At 55.0% G+C, this 15,526-nt stretch overlaps 5 protein-coding genes across 5 annotated transcripts; 3 read left to right on the top strand and 2 right to left on the bottom strand.

The window, feature by feature from the left end:
• Positions 1-207: 207 nt before the first annotated feature.
• Positions 208-2,094, bottom strand: W97_06089 (uncharacterized protein; the record flags this gene model as incomplete). The annotated part of the gene is made up of 2 exons (XM_007784100.1): positions 208-373; positions 437-2,094. The coding sequence occupies 2 exons, from the start codon at positions 2,092-2,094 to the stop codon at positions 208-210; spliced, it is 1,824 nt and encodes a 607-aa protein (XP_007782290.1).
• Positions 2,095-4,359: 2,265 nt separating this feature from the next.
• Positions 4,360-6,315, top strand: W97_06088 (uncharacterized protein; the record flags this gene model as incomplete). Its single annotated transcript, XM_007784099.1, has 4 exons — positions 4,360-4,544; positions 4,595-4,736; positions 4,794-5,156; positions 5,215-6,315. The coding sequence occupies 4 exons, from the start codon at positions 4,360-4,362 to the stop codon at positions 6,313-6,315; spliced, it is 1,791 nt and encodes a 596-aa protein (XP_007782289.1).
• Positions 6,316-6,643: 328 nt separating this feature from the next.
• On the bottom strand, positions 6,644-10,534 carry W97_06087 (uncharacterized protein; the record flags this gene model as incomplete). Its single annotated transcript, XM_007784098.1, has 2 exons — positions 6,644-7,779; positions 7,831-10,534. The coding sequence occupies 2 exons, from the start codon at positions 10,532-10,534 to the stop codon at positions 6,644-6,646; spliced, it is 3,840 nt and encodes a 1,279-aa protein (XP_007782288.1).
• A 665-nt stretch (positions 10,535-11,199) lies between these two features.
• On the top strand, positions 11,200-13,270 carry W97_06086 (uncharacterized protein; the record flags this gene model as incomplete). Its single annotated transcript, XM_007784097.1, has 3 exons — positions 11,200-11,781; positions 11,854-11,948; positions 11,998-13,270. The coding sequence occupies 3 exons, from the start codon at positions 11,200-11,202 to the stop codon at positions 13,268-13,270; spliced, it is 1,950 nt and encodes a 649-aa protein (XP_007782287.1).
• A 1,229-nt stretch (positions 13,271-14,499) lies between these two features.
• Positions 14,500-15,006, top strand: W97_06085 (uncharacterized protein; the record flags this gene model as incomplete). Its single annotated transcript, XM_007784096.1, has 1 exon — positions 14,500-15,006. The coding sequence occupies one exon, from the start codon at positions 14,500-14,502 to the stop codon at positions 15,004-15,006; it is 507 nt and encodes a 168-aa protein (XP_007782286.1).
• Between the last annotated feature and the right edge of the window lie 520 nt (positions 15,007-15,526).

Here is a 15,526-nt window from a genome sequence, read left to right as displayed (position 1 = left end):
GGATGATTTGTTCGCCATCAGTGTAACAATGCCTTCCTCACCCACGCAGAAAGCTCAACATGGCATCCGCCATGGGCCCCGCAGTACCCGACATAGCTCCTCGCGTCAGGTAAATCATGTACTATACAGCCTGGAAACACACCATCCTAGCATACTCAGACATCACCAACCCGTTACGGAGGCGATCCGCAAACCACAGCTTACCGCTTAATCATCAGGATACTCGTCCTTGATATTACTCACAAACCGTCTCTTCTCCGCGTCCCATCGCTTAAAGTGCTTCCCCGCAAGCCTCAACAGCGCCTCCGACGGCTCCGTGTCGATAGGTGCGATGTTCTCCTGCGCGACATAGCGCATGCTCCTGTCGTCGACCCTGCAGCGCGTCAGCAAGCAAGTCTCCAACTCCACCAGCCTGGTAGTGCAGTCTCGAACTCACATAACATGATAAAAGCTCTGATCCCGTCCATCCTGCAGACTATCCACGCCCATCTGCTGGATCCACAGATCCCCGGCTTCACACCGCGCGTCCCAGCCACAAACAATGCCCTCATACCTATACCGTCTATGCCTAAACATCTGGCCAATTTTATACTTGACCTTGATATCCAGCACCGGGCTCCGCTCCAGCACGAGTTTTGGATTCCGATTCGCCTCGCTATGCACAGCGAGAATGTTCTCAATCCGCTCCAGCTCTGGCAGCCCCCGGAACGTCGGCACGATATGTTCGGCGATCAACCTCGCGTCCCACGGGAAGTGGTTCTGAAAATGCTCGAATATGTACGGCAGATACGTCCGCCGTCTCGTCACCATGGCCGCGGCGGCGCTCTGGTCCTCGCCGGGCTGCAGCCCGAGTAACAGCATCGCCCACAGCGTGCTGTAGAACGCGTTGTCCATGTCCGGGAACGTGGACACCCACGCCAGACTGCGGGCAGCGGTGTCAGCGGGCTGGATCGCCGCCCGCTGGTGGATCTGCTGCACGGAGTTCATGATATTGCGGCCGGTGCGGAGGACCATTTCGCGCGTGCTGGCTGCGCGCAGCAGCTCGGGGTGTTTGGAGGGCGAGACGCGCATTTGGGAAAGTTGGGTCGTGAGGTCGCGCAACGGCACCTCTTGGTCGGAGCGGAAGGGGTCGACGTACATGAGGGTCTGTTGGTCGTCGTCGCCGGAGGAGGGACGGATGGCGCGGCCGTCGAGGTCGGCTCCTGGGGCGGCGTAGACGATGCCGTAGACGTGGAAGGGGAAGCCGCAGGAGGCGGCGGAGAGGCCGAGGCGGCGCGCGACGCAGCAGTAGAGCGCGGTGGAGATGAGGGGGAGGGCTTGGTGCGAGGGGTCGTTGAGGCCGATGCCGATGAAGCTGTTGCGGAGGGCCGTGTAGGCTTCGTCGGAGGCTACGCCGGTGAGGTCGTGTGCTCGCAGGAATCGGGCGACGTCGAGGGCCTTCTGCCGAGTCGTTCGGCTGTCCAGGTCCGGGTTCTCTGCCCGTACCCGCTCCGCAAGGTCGTCGATATGCCGCGAGATGTTGTCGAAGTCGCCCTCCCTCGTGTCAAGGACAAACATGTCGAATGCGCCTAGCGCCCTCTCAAGCGGCACGTCTTCCCCCTTCTGCAGCTTCTCCCACTCCTCGATCGCCATGGTCCGGTGTATCGTGTTTAGCGTCGCCTGGCTCCAGTACCGCCGTGCCAGCACATCCTCCGCGTCGCCCGGGCATTTGCACTGCCGCAACAACTCGTCTTTCGCGTCGTACCCGGCGTCCACAATCTCCTGCATCTTGTCATAACGGCGTTGCTGGCAGGATAGCAGACTGTCGAGCGTCTCGGCGATCAGAATATCGAGCTCGCGCCGCTGCGCGAAGATGCTCTCCCACCGCACCTCTGCTGTGGGTGCGAGGAACTTTTTCGAGATTTCTTGCTTGGGGTCCCAGAATTGGTACTCTGTTCGGCAGTAGTGGCGCCATAGGAGTGTGGTTTCGGTCACGGACTTGAACTTAGGTGAGGTCAGGCGGATGGCGATTGTGCTCTTGGGTGGGAGGTAGTAGAGGATTTGAAGGAGTAGTTCGTCCGGAAGGTTAATCAGAGATGCTTGCTCTCGCTCCATTGTGCGCTTGTCAGTTGACAAGATGCTCAAGGGCGGTAATTGAAGACGCTTGTGGTGTCGTGGAAGCGATATAGCTATATAAAGGCTGTCAATAATAGCGGAGGCAAATGAGCACAGGAATACGATGACGGAGTTGACATTCGCATGTCACATGACGATGCCGCGGCATAAGGCTGAAAGCTGCTACACCTGCCATCTTCAATCCCACACATGCGCACGTTCGAGGTTTATGGCAGCCAATTCCGATACTCTACGGCTTTCTACAACGAAGAGCAAGCTGGCGAGCTACGGCTGCTATCAACTTCATGCCACCAAGCACGAGATCAAAAGGCGTCTCTACCCCTGCGCCGGTGACCGGCAAGCGAAGCAAAGCATGGGAGTCGTCCTCCGATTTCAACTCCTCTGGACCTTTCGCTGGTAAACGGCCAGCAAAGCGCCTGCATGTCGGTCCAAGTAGTCATGTTCGCCAACCCCTGGCGGAAAGGAGTGGCAATGCACCCTTGATACCAGACATTCCTCGCTCAAAGCCGCCGGTGCACCCAAAAACGGTAGCTGAAGATGAGCGCCACTCCCAAAATGGTGCGTCCTTGTGGCATTAGTAAGATCAATCGACTAGCATATTTCACTGACCTGGTTGGATTGAACTCTTTGCGAGGCTCTTCTGACGTTGAGAGTAGAAAAGGGAGAGGATGAACCTCAGAGATCTTTCATCAACTGGAAGAATTTCGTTCTTGAAGCGCTCGAGACTCAAGATGTGACGCTTTCCCGTGTGGATGTGGCCATCGTCGAAACCGCAGAGTCGCACCAAGAAATAGCGGAACTCATTTCTGACCGAGGCTGGTGGAATCCCATTCTCCTTGAGCTATTCGCAGATACTGCGATTGAAGAGATCTCCCTGTCAAATTCGATTATATCTCCATCGATCGGCCCAGGGCCGCTGCTTACGCACTTCTTCCAACAAGGGACGTTTACTCGGCTCTCGCGGTTGACCTTGAAGGGAATTCCCCTCTCTTTATACGACATCTCCCTTTTACGCCTTCTTCCTCAGCTGATGCTGCTCAACGTCTCGAATACCCAGGCAACAACTACTCATCTACTCCATCTGGCGACTCATGCCGAGACTCTCAGTGTCTTGGATCTATCTGGAAATCCCCTGATAGACGATGACTGCCGAGTCCCACTAACAGCACTGACAAGGCTAAAATCACTGTACCTGCGTGGCACAGCGGTCACCATGCCCTGTCTCCGCCTCCTGGTGTACGCACTCCCATCACAATGTCGCTTGATGACCATACCGCAATCTTGTCTGGATTACTTCAACAACAGGGGAAAGCGCTACTGTATTACAATTCCAACGGGCTACGTTCAGGACCCTCGGCAGGTGGCCGGACTCTCGATGAGCGCGCTCAAGCATAACCTTGAGCTGCACAAACAAGTTAATAGGGACATCATGCTTACGGGCACGAGGATTGATCTTGTAGATCGGTTGAAGGGTATGCTCTGTGCGAGAGTGGCAGATGGAAGGATCGTAGCGCGTGTTGGAAAAGGGTGAAAACAAAGCCCTTAGCACTGACTTTGTGACTCTGAGAGAGTTTCGAGACAAGGTCTAATTTTAGGCTCGGTGGCTTGCCGACGCTTTTGTTAGCCTGACTGCACGATTCGGGAGCTACTGCAGCCTTTTTTGGAGGTGTGGTATCTGGGTTGTTGTTGGAGGTCCGCATCGGAAGAGACGCAACAACAGCTACGAAGCGTTGATGCTGCTATATCCTTGACGGACCACAAGGCTACACAGCTTAATCCAAGCAACAGTGATTATCTCCGATTTGATATGGAAGGCATATCGACACCCGTCATTCTCTTGAGAAAGCATGCACGGCGTTGGCGGGGCATTGATCTCCTGGTACTTCTCTGTACATCCTATCCACGGTGACCGAGAGTGAAGCACGGCGAGTCCGGCGGCTGACCTTCATCCCTCCATCCCTCACACACGAGCATACCTAAGCCGTGACTCTTGCAGCTGCCTCTGGCCTCATTACAAATGCGGATCCTGGCGGAAGCACGGGCTAATGAACAGGCCGAGGGTCCGGTGCAGCTGGGCGTCGATTGGATCCTCAGTCCATCGTCATCGTCCCTCGTTCATCGCATGTAAATATCCTGCGTTATTCGTACGAGCGCAAGATCTCCGGCCAGCCTTATGGCTATCACGCCCAGCAATCTCTTACATCCTCCCCGGCCCTCCCACTTCCCACCCTGAAACCCTTTGCAATGGCCGATAGTGACCTCGTCCGTGTTGAATCGTATCAGTACCCAGCAGGGCATCTCGGTCATCTCACCAGCACTCAGCAATCGGCTCTGGAAAAGTTCAAGCAGATATGCCAGAAGCAAGGTTATTACCAACCGCCATTCACAGACGACACGATAGAAGCCAGTCATGATGATGAAACACTACTGTCAGCCATCACAGTCTGTACGGAGACATTGCAGGGCTGACAGGGCGCAGGCGATACCTTCGCGCTCGAAAGTTCAACCCCCGGGATGCATTTAGGCAATTCAAAGAGACGGAAGACTGGCGTAGAGAGAACAGACTAGAAGAACTGTACGACACCATAGACCTCGGCGAATATGAGGAGACGAGGAAGCTTGTGAGAAGAACACCGGCGCAAGCGTGATTCTGCTTCTGACCAGCGCTCAATACACAGTACCCCCAGTGGACCGGTCGACGAGACAAACGAGGCATCCCCGTATACGTTTACGAGATCGCGCACCTCAATCCGAAGACGCTCACTGCACACGAGCAGGCGTCGCCGACAAGAGATTCACGGAGAGCGCCGCCTAGAATGCTGCGGCTGTTTGCGCTCTACGAGAACCTAGTGCGGTTCGTCTTGCCGCTGTGCTCTGCTATACCAGACCGACCCCAACCTGAGACGCCGGTATCGCTGAGCAATAACATCGTCGACATATCAGGGGTGAGCCTGAAGCAGTTTTGGAATCTCAAGGGACACATGCAGGATGCTAGCCAACTGGCTACTGCGCACTATCCAGAGACACTTGACCGTATATTTGTACGCATATTGCTCATACTTCTACCTCAAACTCGATCAAGACTGACACGGTCTGCAGATTATTGGAGCGCCGTCATTCTTTCCGACGGTCTGGAGTTGGATAAAGCGCTGGTTCGATCCAACGACTGTCTCGAAGATCTTCATACTCACACCGTCTAATATGAAAGCCACACTCGAACAATACATTGATCCGGCGAATATCCCCAAAAAGTACGGCGGGAAGCTAGACTTCAAGTTCGGCATGCTGCCCGTGATCGAGCCTGCAATTTCCCAAAGACTCAACTGGGAAGATCCAGCCATGCAGAACGGCCTCCCAACCTTTCCGAGCGGCCCCATCCGCTTAGAAAGAAACAACAACGACAACGATATAGTCGCTGTCGCGGTGGGATCGCAAAAGGGGAAACCTCGGCGCCAAGTCGTCGCATCCATCCCCGCACCGTCATCGCGCATCGCGAACGGCATCACCAACGGCAGCCGCCAATCTTTCGACGAGCGCCGACGCTTGACGCTCATGCAAACAACCTCCGGAACCGCAACCCAGTCCAACATCAGAGAAGACCCCAACTTCGACCAGTCGCCTGCAGGCTCTGAGTCCGGCAATTCAACCCCGATCCACCAGTCCCTTCCTTACCGCAACTCCACCCCCGTCTCCACACACACCATGGACAACACTCCCTCAAACGCAAACAACGGCCAAGCCACATACGCCGACGGCACTCGGAGCGGCACATCCTCAGAGCGCTACGCAGCTCAGCACGGCACGCACGCCGCGGGCCAAATGCGCGACGGCACACCCGCGACCAACGATCACGGCTACGGCGACACAAGTCAGACAATGGAACCAGGCACCGTCGGCCAGGCGCCCAAGGATGTCTCAATCCCACAGCCCGAGCAGCCGCAGACGTCGTACCTTGACCAGGCGAAATCTTACGCGAACCAGGCGTACGAGGGCGCGGCGGGGCTGGCGGGGACGGCGCTTGCGGCGGCCGGAATAGGCGGTGGGAAGGAGGAGGAGGAGAAGAAGGAGGAGCAGCAGCCCGAAGAGCGCAAGCCGAGGGATCCGAGGGTGAACAAGCTGCCGGATAAGGATGTTGAGGAGTTTATGCGGTCGCAGTACGTGACGAGGAATAATCCGGGCACGGGCGGTGCGGCGTCATAGACTTAGACGGACTGCGATGAAGTCAGTGCCCCGCTCCAAAGCCTCCGGTATGGCTTTTGGTGACTTCGTTGGGTCGCAGATGGCAGCCTGAGAAGACTCTAGGCTAGTGGCGGCGCGTGTTTTGAGAGTGGATAGATAGGGCGGCTTGGTCTTCGACCGCCGGATTCACGGACTGCAATGCCCAATGATGTTCGCCTACTCATACCCACTTACACAAAATCTCCCAAGTTATCTTAAACGAGACGAATCGAATGCAAACATGTGCAAAATCGCCATGCAATGCTTCCCCTACAGCCCACCCCACCCCAACATTCCACCCCTCAGCCCCCTACTGCAACAACTTCTGCCCTTGCGCCGCCCCCGGCCCGCCCACCTTCGAAAACGCACACCACCGATCCCTAATACTAACGACCTCATACACCCCCTCCTGACTCGCCATAATCCTCATCTCAAACTCCTCACTCACCAAACTTTTCGTCTCGAGCACCTTGGCCTTGTGGCCCCGTCTGACATTCTCGCTCCTCTGGACCACAAACTCGAACGGCGGGGCGCCCGTAAACTCAAACAGCAGCTCTGCCTCGCCGCCCTCGTGGATGTCCGTCACGGTCTCGCGGCCCTTGGAGACGCGCACGGAGGGGAGGGCGTGGATGCGCTTTGTTAGTGTGTTGATGGCGTCCGGGCCGGAGGGCGAGAAGCGGCATTGGCTGGCGGAGTCGCTGAGGCCGGTGATGGCGAAGGTGCCGGCGGATTCGGCGAGCCGGCGGAAGGAGGTGCTGGGCGTGGAGGCGCGCTTTGTGGCGCCGTTGAAGGTGTAGGTTACGCTGAAGGGCGGCTGGCCGGCTAAGCTGAAGGCGAGCCGGTCCCCGACGCAGTAGTCTGATTTGTGCGGCTCGACGGCGGAGATGGACGGCGGATCGAAGACGGAGGCTTGCACTTTTGAGGACGTCGCCGGGTCGGTTTTGCGCAGGCAGTTGAGCGAATCGCGGATGCTGAGGATGGAGAGTTGGGAGCGGCCGAGGAGGAGCTTGGAGCGTGGGATGCGGAGGGAGTAGGTTGTGCTGGGGATGTTGGAGAAGGTCTTGGTGGTCGGCTTGAGGCTGCCGTGCTGCTTGATGGTAACTTCGAGGGTGAAGGGCGGATGCCCGGTTAGGATGACCGGGATTTCTTGGTCGCTGTCCAGGTCGCTGGAGCAGAAGTTGTAGGTTTTGCCTTCGTCTTTGAAGCGCGCGGTTGGGCGCGGGTTGACGCGTTGTTTGAGCGTGAGGGGCTGGTGGGGCTTGGGGTTGTGGTCATAGTTATAGTCGGAGATTTCGGTGAACTTGTACTCGTACAGGCCGGGTTGAGCGGTGTCCATGCGGATAGAAGCGACACCGAGAGCGGCGTTGAGTTCTTTGCGGCTGAGGGACTTGGGACCGTGATCGGGATGAATGTGCTGCTCGTACTTGACGTCAAACGGTGGCGTGCCTGTAGCTGTTAGTGAGTGTGACATTTGCTACGGAATGAACTCGGCCGTACCTGAAAACGATACGTCAAAGGTATCTTCATCACCCTCACAAACATCCTGCTTGACGTAGTGGGCTTTCGAACCGGCCTCCGCCCTCTTCACCGTGGGACTCTCGGGAAGGATGATTTCTGGTCGAGGAACCCAGCTGACCACGAATTTATTGGCAGTCTTGTCGATCGAACCCGGACATATAGCGTCGTGTACACCGCGAAGCTCGTATGTGCCCTGTTGAGTAACCTCCAGGATATCATTGGCGCGTTGCATGTTAATAATGTGGTTTTTACTGGACGCATCACAATAACTGAGCGTCCACGGCCCTTTGCCAGTGAGCCTGACAGGCAACTGGACCCTCTTACCTTCAAGCGTCCGGACCATACGCTTACCCTCAATCGAGCTGAAGTACGCTTTCGGTCTTTCGTGGCGGACGTTGATTGTGGCTTCTGCTTTCAGGAACTCCTTGCATTTCGACTTGTCGGTTACGCTGCTTAAGGCTATTGTGTATTCGCCGCCGCTCTTGAGCTTTTCAGTGGTGATCGTGTAACGTTCATGTTGGATATCTTTGACCTGATGCTTGGTACGCTTCCCCGCGTGCACGACTTCGTACTCCAAGATCCATGGTCCTTCGCCTTGCAGCCTCACATCGAACGAGACAGGCTCTTCTATGCAAGCCTCACGCTTTGGCCTGACATCCACGAAGTGAGCGGATGCAGAGGGTTTGACGTCTTGTTCATAGACCAGGCCCTTCTCTTTCAGCGAACGGCCTTTGTACACTGCATCATTGATCTCCGTGAATGTGTATGTGTATTTGCCGGCTTCCACAGGGGTAAGCTCGAACTGATCCCTGAGGCCCGCGGCCTTGTGTCGATGGACTATTTGGTGGCCTTCACCGTCCTTCTGTTCGATGAACTGAATCTCAAACGGTGGAGTGCCGGTAAGATGAAGCTCCATTCGGAGCCCGATCTTCCTTCCAGCGCATTTATCGGAGATCTCTGTTTTCAAGATGGAGATGTCCGGCTCCGGAGGGTTCTGTAACAGACATGAGGCCGGTTCCATCACTTCTCCCTTGCAAAACTCGGTCGAGACTGATTTGAGCGTGTACAGCCCACTCTCATGTATGGCAGGTCTCTGGTTGGTATTCTTGATGGTAAGACTGTGCGTGTGCGGGTTCGCACCGTGCTCTCCAGTAGCCGAGAGAGCCTCGTCCGGTGTAAACAAGTACTCAATGGTGTGGGGCAGAGCGATGCTACCCTGCTTGCCAGTGGATCCGTAGCTGATGGGGAGTGCAGTTGACTGGCCTTTGGCAACTCGAAGCGGATGCTGGGTGTCGCATCCCCTCAAAAATATCAATGGACGTTCGTGAATGGTCAGTGCCTGGTGTAGATTCACGCCCCTATGCTTGTGGCGCCCGCCTTCATCCTCCCGGGCAGCATAGCTGACAACGTTGCCCAAAGCGTCTTGAACTTCATCTACCGTGTACGTCCAGGTACCGCTGGTGGTGAGCGTTTCGTTGAGTGGAACAACTATTTCCTGCGAGGCCGCCCATTTCACGTCTAGCTTTCCGCTGCGGACCAAGGCCAATGATGGTTGCTGCTTCAACGGCGACACAAAGTCGTCCGGCTGAATGCTCTGGAATGACGCTTCGCGCTCGACACCATTGACCACCTTCCGGTACTTGATCCGGAGAGGCGGCGTGCCTTTTACTTGCAGAGCCACATCTGAGAGCTCGCCTCTGCACCTATCGGTTCCTGAAGGTCGAACGGAAGCCGAGGGGCACGAAACTATCATCGCGTCGGAGGGCCGTGTCGCAACCTCCAGCTTTGATTCGTCTACGACCTTCTGCAAGACATACAGACCTGGCTTCTTGGCCGTGTAACGGAGCAGAAGGGGACTGGCTGGATCGCTGGACTTGTGCATTTTCCTTGCCTCCTTGACCATGGACCTGATCTTGGAGGATGAAATGGAAATAGTCTCATTCTCGGCCTTGTCCAGATCCACGCGCAAAAGTTCAATAAGAATCGGGGTCGTCTGATTAATCTGAATTGGGATTTGCACCTGATGTCGCGACGCATCGTCCAGGCAGAAGTGCCGCCGTTCTGGATTCAGCATGGCTGAGCCTTCTGGCAGTATGTTGATGATCTGTCTTCCGAGTATCAGGGAAGCATTGTTGTAGATTTTCGCGGGGTTGACGCTACGCTCGTTGATCGCCTTTTCGGAGCTGGAGAACAGCTTGAAAAGGCCCGCGAACCAGACGGAGTAATGCGGGAACAGCCTGAACATGAGCATGCCATCGATTATGGCATGACACAGAAAAAGCGTTACGATGACGAAGGAGGACCACTCCAGCCATGGTATCCGCAGTGATGGCAGTCCGAAGAGAAATACACCGTCTATCAAGATCCACTTCATGAATAACCACAACGACTCTGTGTCCTCCTGATTCAGCGTCCACCAGTCATATAGCCGCCATCCCATAAGCGCAAAATAGAAGGCCGCGACATAGAAGCGCTGCGAAGGCGCATCGAGAGTTTCGAATGGTATCAACGGTTCGGAGGAGTTAGGAGATGTCATCGAGGGCATCTCTGGGAGCGGCGAGCTGAGCGATGCACCGAGTTGCGATCCAGAGCCCGGGCTTCTGTGTGGTGTGCCATCCTGTCTGAGTTTGTAGTTTTGCGGAGTGGAGGGAAATGCGGAACGAAGTCGAGGAGTGCCGTTCATTGCATCCTGTGGTTATATGCGGTCGGGGCCTGGTTGCTGTGGTTAACATCTTGCGACGCCCATAGCAGTAGTATAAGGTAAACACTTACCTATGCGCTTCATCGACAAGGTCCCCCAGTGCGCGTGTAAACAGTTGTAAACGAAACTGTGGTCTTCAAGGGAGAGCCGGTGGGTCTGGCTCCTATCACCCGATCGCCCGTGTTGAGTAGCACGAGAAGCGCACGTTGTAGGGAATCGGAGCGGTAGAAGCAGGCGTGTTATGGTTTTTGATATGGGTTTCTGTGGAGTCTTTATCTTCGAGACGTGAGGCGCGCGGGTCAACTTTCTGTGACGCGCGAAGCCGTAGGGCTGAGCCACCAGCCACCCGCCGGTCAGGTACGTTGATGTCTGCACTTCACTAACAAGCACTTCACTAACAACGGACAATAGCAGAAAAACTTCACAATACGATCCATTGAGCTACTCAGCGGCATTCGTTTGCTGCTATAAGTAGTTCGTGCTGCTCATCTCCTCGCCATGTCTTCTTACCCTCACAACTCTCTACTCACGAATCCGTTTCGATTTCCTGCTTTCCTAATTTGCATACTGCGACATCACAGCTTTTCATTACTCGAGGCTGGCACTTGAGTCTTCGTAATCACTATAATCTCGTTACTGAATTCACCATGGTTCAAACTCGCGCGTCGAAGAGGAAGAGCGCAGAAGCTGAGAGCGTTAATGGCACGAGGAGCGGCACTGAGGAGCTTTCGCAGAAGGTGATGTCTCCTAAGGCGCCGTCTGAGTCACCGAAGAGAAGGAAACTCAACGGCACGAAAGAGGCTAAACAGGAGTCCGAGGAGCTTGCTGCAAAGCAAGATGCCGAGGAACATGATGTCACGGCGCAAGATGTCAAGGCGCACGATGTTGAGGCGCAAGATGCTAAAGAACAAGTCGCTAAGGTACAAGGTGCCGAGAAGCAAGGTGCCAAAGCGCCAGATGCTAAGGAGCAAGTTGTGAAGGAGCAGGATGCTGAGGCGCACGATGCTGAGGAGCAATGCACTAAGCAGCCAGATGCTGAAGAGCCGGATGCCAAAGAGAAGGGTGCAAAGTTGCAACCCACTGGCAAGCGAGGTGCCGAGAACGGAAGTGATGACCAGCCGGGTGCTGAGGCTGAAGACGACGAGGAGGAGGAATTCGCTGATTTCACCGAGGCGATGGACGCGGGAAAACGGGCTTGGCAAGGCTTCTGCGAGATTGAATCTGAGCCTGTAAGTTTCTGCCTGCCATCGCTCATATATGCATAGTAGCGGCCAAGTGAGCTCGATGTTGATTATATATAGGCATATTTCAATGTGATGCTGAAGGAGTTCGGCGTTCAAGGTGTCAAAGTGCAAGAGGTGTATGGGCTGGACCCAGACATGCTTGCAATGCTACCGTAAGTCTCTCTCTGAAGCTCCCGCAGCCACACCTCTAACATCAACCAGTAAACCTGTCTACGGCCTCATCTTCCTCTTCCGCTATCGAGAGCTAGATGCCGACACCCAGGAGGCCAGCTGCCCCTTGCATATTTGGTTCGCGAACCAAATCGACCCGCACTCCTGTGCCACCGTCGCCATGCTCAACATCATCAACAACATCCCCGACGTCGACATTGGCGAGCATCTCCGCTCCTTCAAGGACTTCACCCAGAACTTCCCGCCGCACCTCCGTGGCCGCGAGATCAACTCCTTCGAGCTTGTGAGGCATATCCACAACTCCTTCGCCCGCCGGATCGACATGCTTAAGATCGACCTCGAGATGGCCGAGAAGGTTCAAGCCGCTGAGAAGCAGAAGAAAGCAGAGGCTGCTGCCAAGGCTAGAGCCGCCAAAGCAAACAATTTCAAAGCCAGCGCTGCTAAATCGAAGGCTGCCAAGCGTAAGGCCCGCGCCGCTCGCGAGTCGGACGATGAGGAACAAGAACAAGTCGACGACGAAGAAGCCGCTTACCACTTCTCAGCCTACATGCCTATAGGCTCCACCGTCTGGAAGCTCGATGGCCTGGACCGCCAACCAACGCAGTTCGGTGACATCGAGCTCGAGGGAGATTGGCTCACTACCGTCGCTGATGTCTTGGCCAGCCGCATGGCGCAGTACGAAGCCAACGACATTTCCTTCAACCTGATGGCGCTGGTTAAGGATCCGCTCATTGCGTTGAGGAAGGAGTTGTCAGAGAACGTCAAGGGTATCAACACTGTTGAGGGAGCACTTGACAATGTTGAAGGGGAGTGGAAGGGCTTCTTGCCCGCTGACGAAGAAGGGAAGGTTTTGACGACAATGTCCGTGGGGCTGGGCATCTCGGTTCAAGACATCGATGATGCTGGTCTCCCGCCTTCAGTTGCTGAGAGACTGACGAAGCACGACACCCTGGAAGAGGAAGGTCTCACTCTGCAGGACTTGCTCGACCTCAGAGGACAGCTCGCTAGTGCGCAGACGCCGTTGAGAGCTAGTATCAGAGACGAGCTTGAGTCTGCGGAGAGCGATAAGCAGAAGGCGACGACGAGGAGGCATGATTATGGACCGTTCATCGAGGAGTGGTTGGGCATGCTGCAGGAGAATGGGGAGCTGGACGCGCTTGTTGAGAAGCAGTTGCCGCCCAAGAAGGGGAAGAAGACGCCTGCGAAGAAAGCACCAGCCAAGAAGACTCCGGTCGCAAAGAAGACCACGACCACGAAGAAGGGTGGGAATGGAGGAAGGGTGACGAAGAAGGGACGGAGGTAGTTGATTTGTCTAGAGTCTATGTTTGCGGACTTGGAGAATTTGGAGAGCCGTACTGTGATTGTTTGGCAGATGGGTACGGGTTTAGCTACATAGCGTGCATCGAGTTCTCACGGCGCGTGAATCGCAGCCTTACTTCCATGGAAGTACAGAGTATGCAGTTTGCATACACAAGCTTATCGACTCTCCTTAGCTTTATGGAGAAACAGTGGTGTGGTGATGTGGATTGCAGTGCAAGGCCTCCTAAGCCCACCTCAGTTGTGCACCAAGAGACGCTACTCTCTTTATGGAGTAGTGGCACGACTCTATCCTGACAACACCTTCTGGTAGCCAACCACGATTCTATTCTCTGTAAATCCTGCAGAATTCTATCGCGGTAGAACTTCAGCACAATGGACTGATGATGGTGTAGATCGAGTCAAGCGGAAAACAGAGATCGTCCGATCAAGACGATGATGCTGCCGGTATCGAACTCACTCTGGCTAAGCTATACAGCAGCGATAAGACACTGGCTCCCATCTCTATGGCTGTTTCGGGCCTCTCTCTGTCACCTCGTCCGAGCATCACGTTTCCTTGTCGTTGCGATAATCTTACTGGGCTTCCATTTCCTTCTAAATTTCCTGTCACTGAAACTGTCGCATCATACCTGCAAGGGCTGGCATTCCATAACGATGCATCTCTCCGTTACGCTATGATACAGAATAGGATGAATGAACCGACCGACCTTCGTCCTAAACAACAGAAGGCACTAAGGATATCGTCTAGTTTCTATATTGGTCTGCACCTAGCGGCCGCTCGGCCGGCACACGCTGCTGACGAGTTCGCGGTCAGCGATGCGCTTTCTCATATGGGACGGTCGTCTTGAAAGATTTCAGCTGTCCATCATGCCATCTCTAGAACCTTTCCGTAATCACAAGCTTCCACGCTTTTCCCTTCACTCGCTGGCCTCGTGGACGTGCCTTCTTTGTTTGACTGATCTCATATATCGTTGCAGTTACGCACGCAATGCTCCCTCCCTATTCACTACCATCGACGAAACCTGCTTTGGCTCGGCTTAGCGGTGTGCAGCCCTTCACTGTCGTTATCTTGCTCACATGACGACGTTCACCGCTCCCATCGCGGCGCCTTCGCCCCTATAAATGGGGGCCCTCGCCCTGTTGCTCGAACTATCTACGTCTGACTCACGCAGCAAAGTCATTTCCATCCGATAACAGTACCACAATCAAAGCAACATGTCTACACAAGATCACAACCCACGCGAGGTGTACACGTCTCCCACACATGTACCGACGCCGCCGAGATCCGATATCCACGAGGTCTCACCGCCGGACTCATCGTCCATCATCATCACCAGCCCCAATCATCATCATCATCACCAGACTCTCCAGCCGCCAGCTTCAGACGAGATCTGGCGCTGCTGGAACCCCGCCTGCCGCCTCCCCTTCGCAACCGAGGCTCTCGTGACCGCGCACTATAATGCCGCGCACCGCTTTCCCACTGCGAAGCTGCTAAAAAGCGGTGTCATGGTCCGGGAGTGGCCCTGCACTTGGCACTGTGGTGAGAAATTCGCGTCGAGGCTCAAGCATAGCCGCCACGTCAAGGTCGCACATGCCGAGCCGAGGAAAAGGAAGACGAAGGAGGCTCTGAAGGCCTTGGAAGGAGAAGGTGGGAAGGCGGCGGACGGCGAAGTGGAGGATGGTCACGTTGTCAAGCGTGTCAAGAAGAAGAAAGTGGGATGAGAGAGGCTCTAGGAACATGGTGAAGAGCTCAGGCGAGGGAACTGAGGGGACGGAGATCTATTCAACGCGCCGGTGCAGCGGTTGCAGTGCTGCTACTGTGACATGGATCTCTACATATCTAAAAAACATGGCGTTTGGGAACAGGGGAATGAATAAGAAGCATGCGTTGATGTGTTACGAATTCATGAATGATGGCTGGTACCGCGCGATGATTTTAGCACCAATACCACTTCAGCACATCTAAGCTGATAGGCATTAAAAGCATGAGACTCCTGAGGTACCTTCTAAATCTTCAGCATTCTTACCCCAGCGACTTGAAAGCGAGATGCAACACCATCAATGTACCCACTACCATATGGTTGAGACACCGTACCGTTCACAAATCCCACTCAGATACATGACCCGAATTGTTTTGGAAGACTTTATGATCATGACAGAGCCCGAAGTCCGCACAAATGCGGACCCGCAAATCATCCGCTCATTCCCATGCTTTCCTACCCAAAACGCCACACACCCTGTA

This window comes from Coniosporium apollinis (genome assembly GCF_000281105.1).
Source record: "Coniosporium apollinis CBS 100218 chromosome Unknown supercont1.31, whole genome shotgun sequence".
In the NCBI taxonomy this organism is placed as follows: domain Eukaryota; kingdom Fungi; phylum Ascomycota; class Dothideomycetes; genus Coniosporium; species Coniosporium apollinis.
This window is presented reverse-complemented; position numbering and strand designations above follow the sequence as displayed.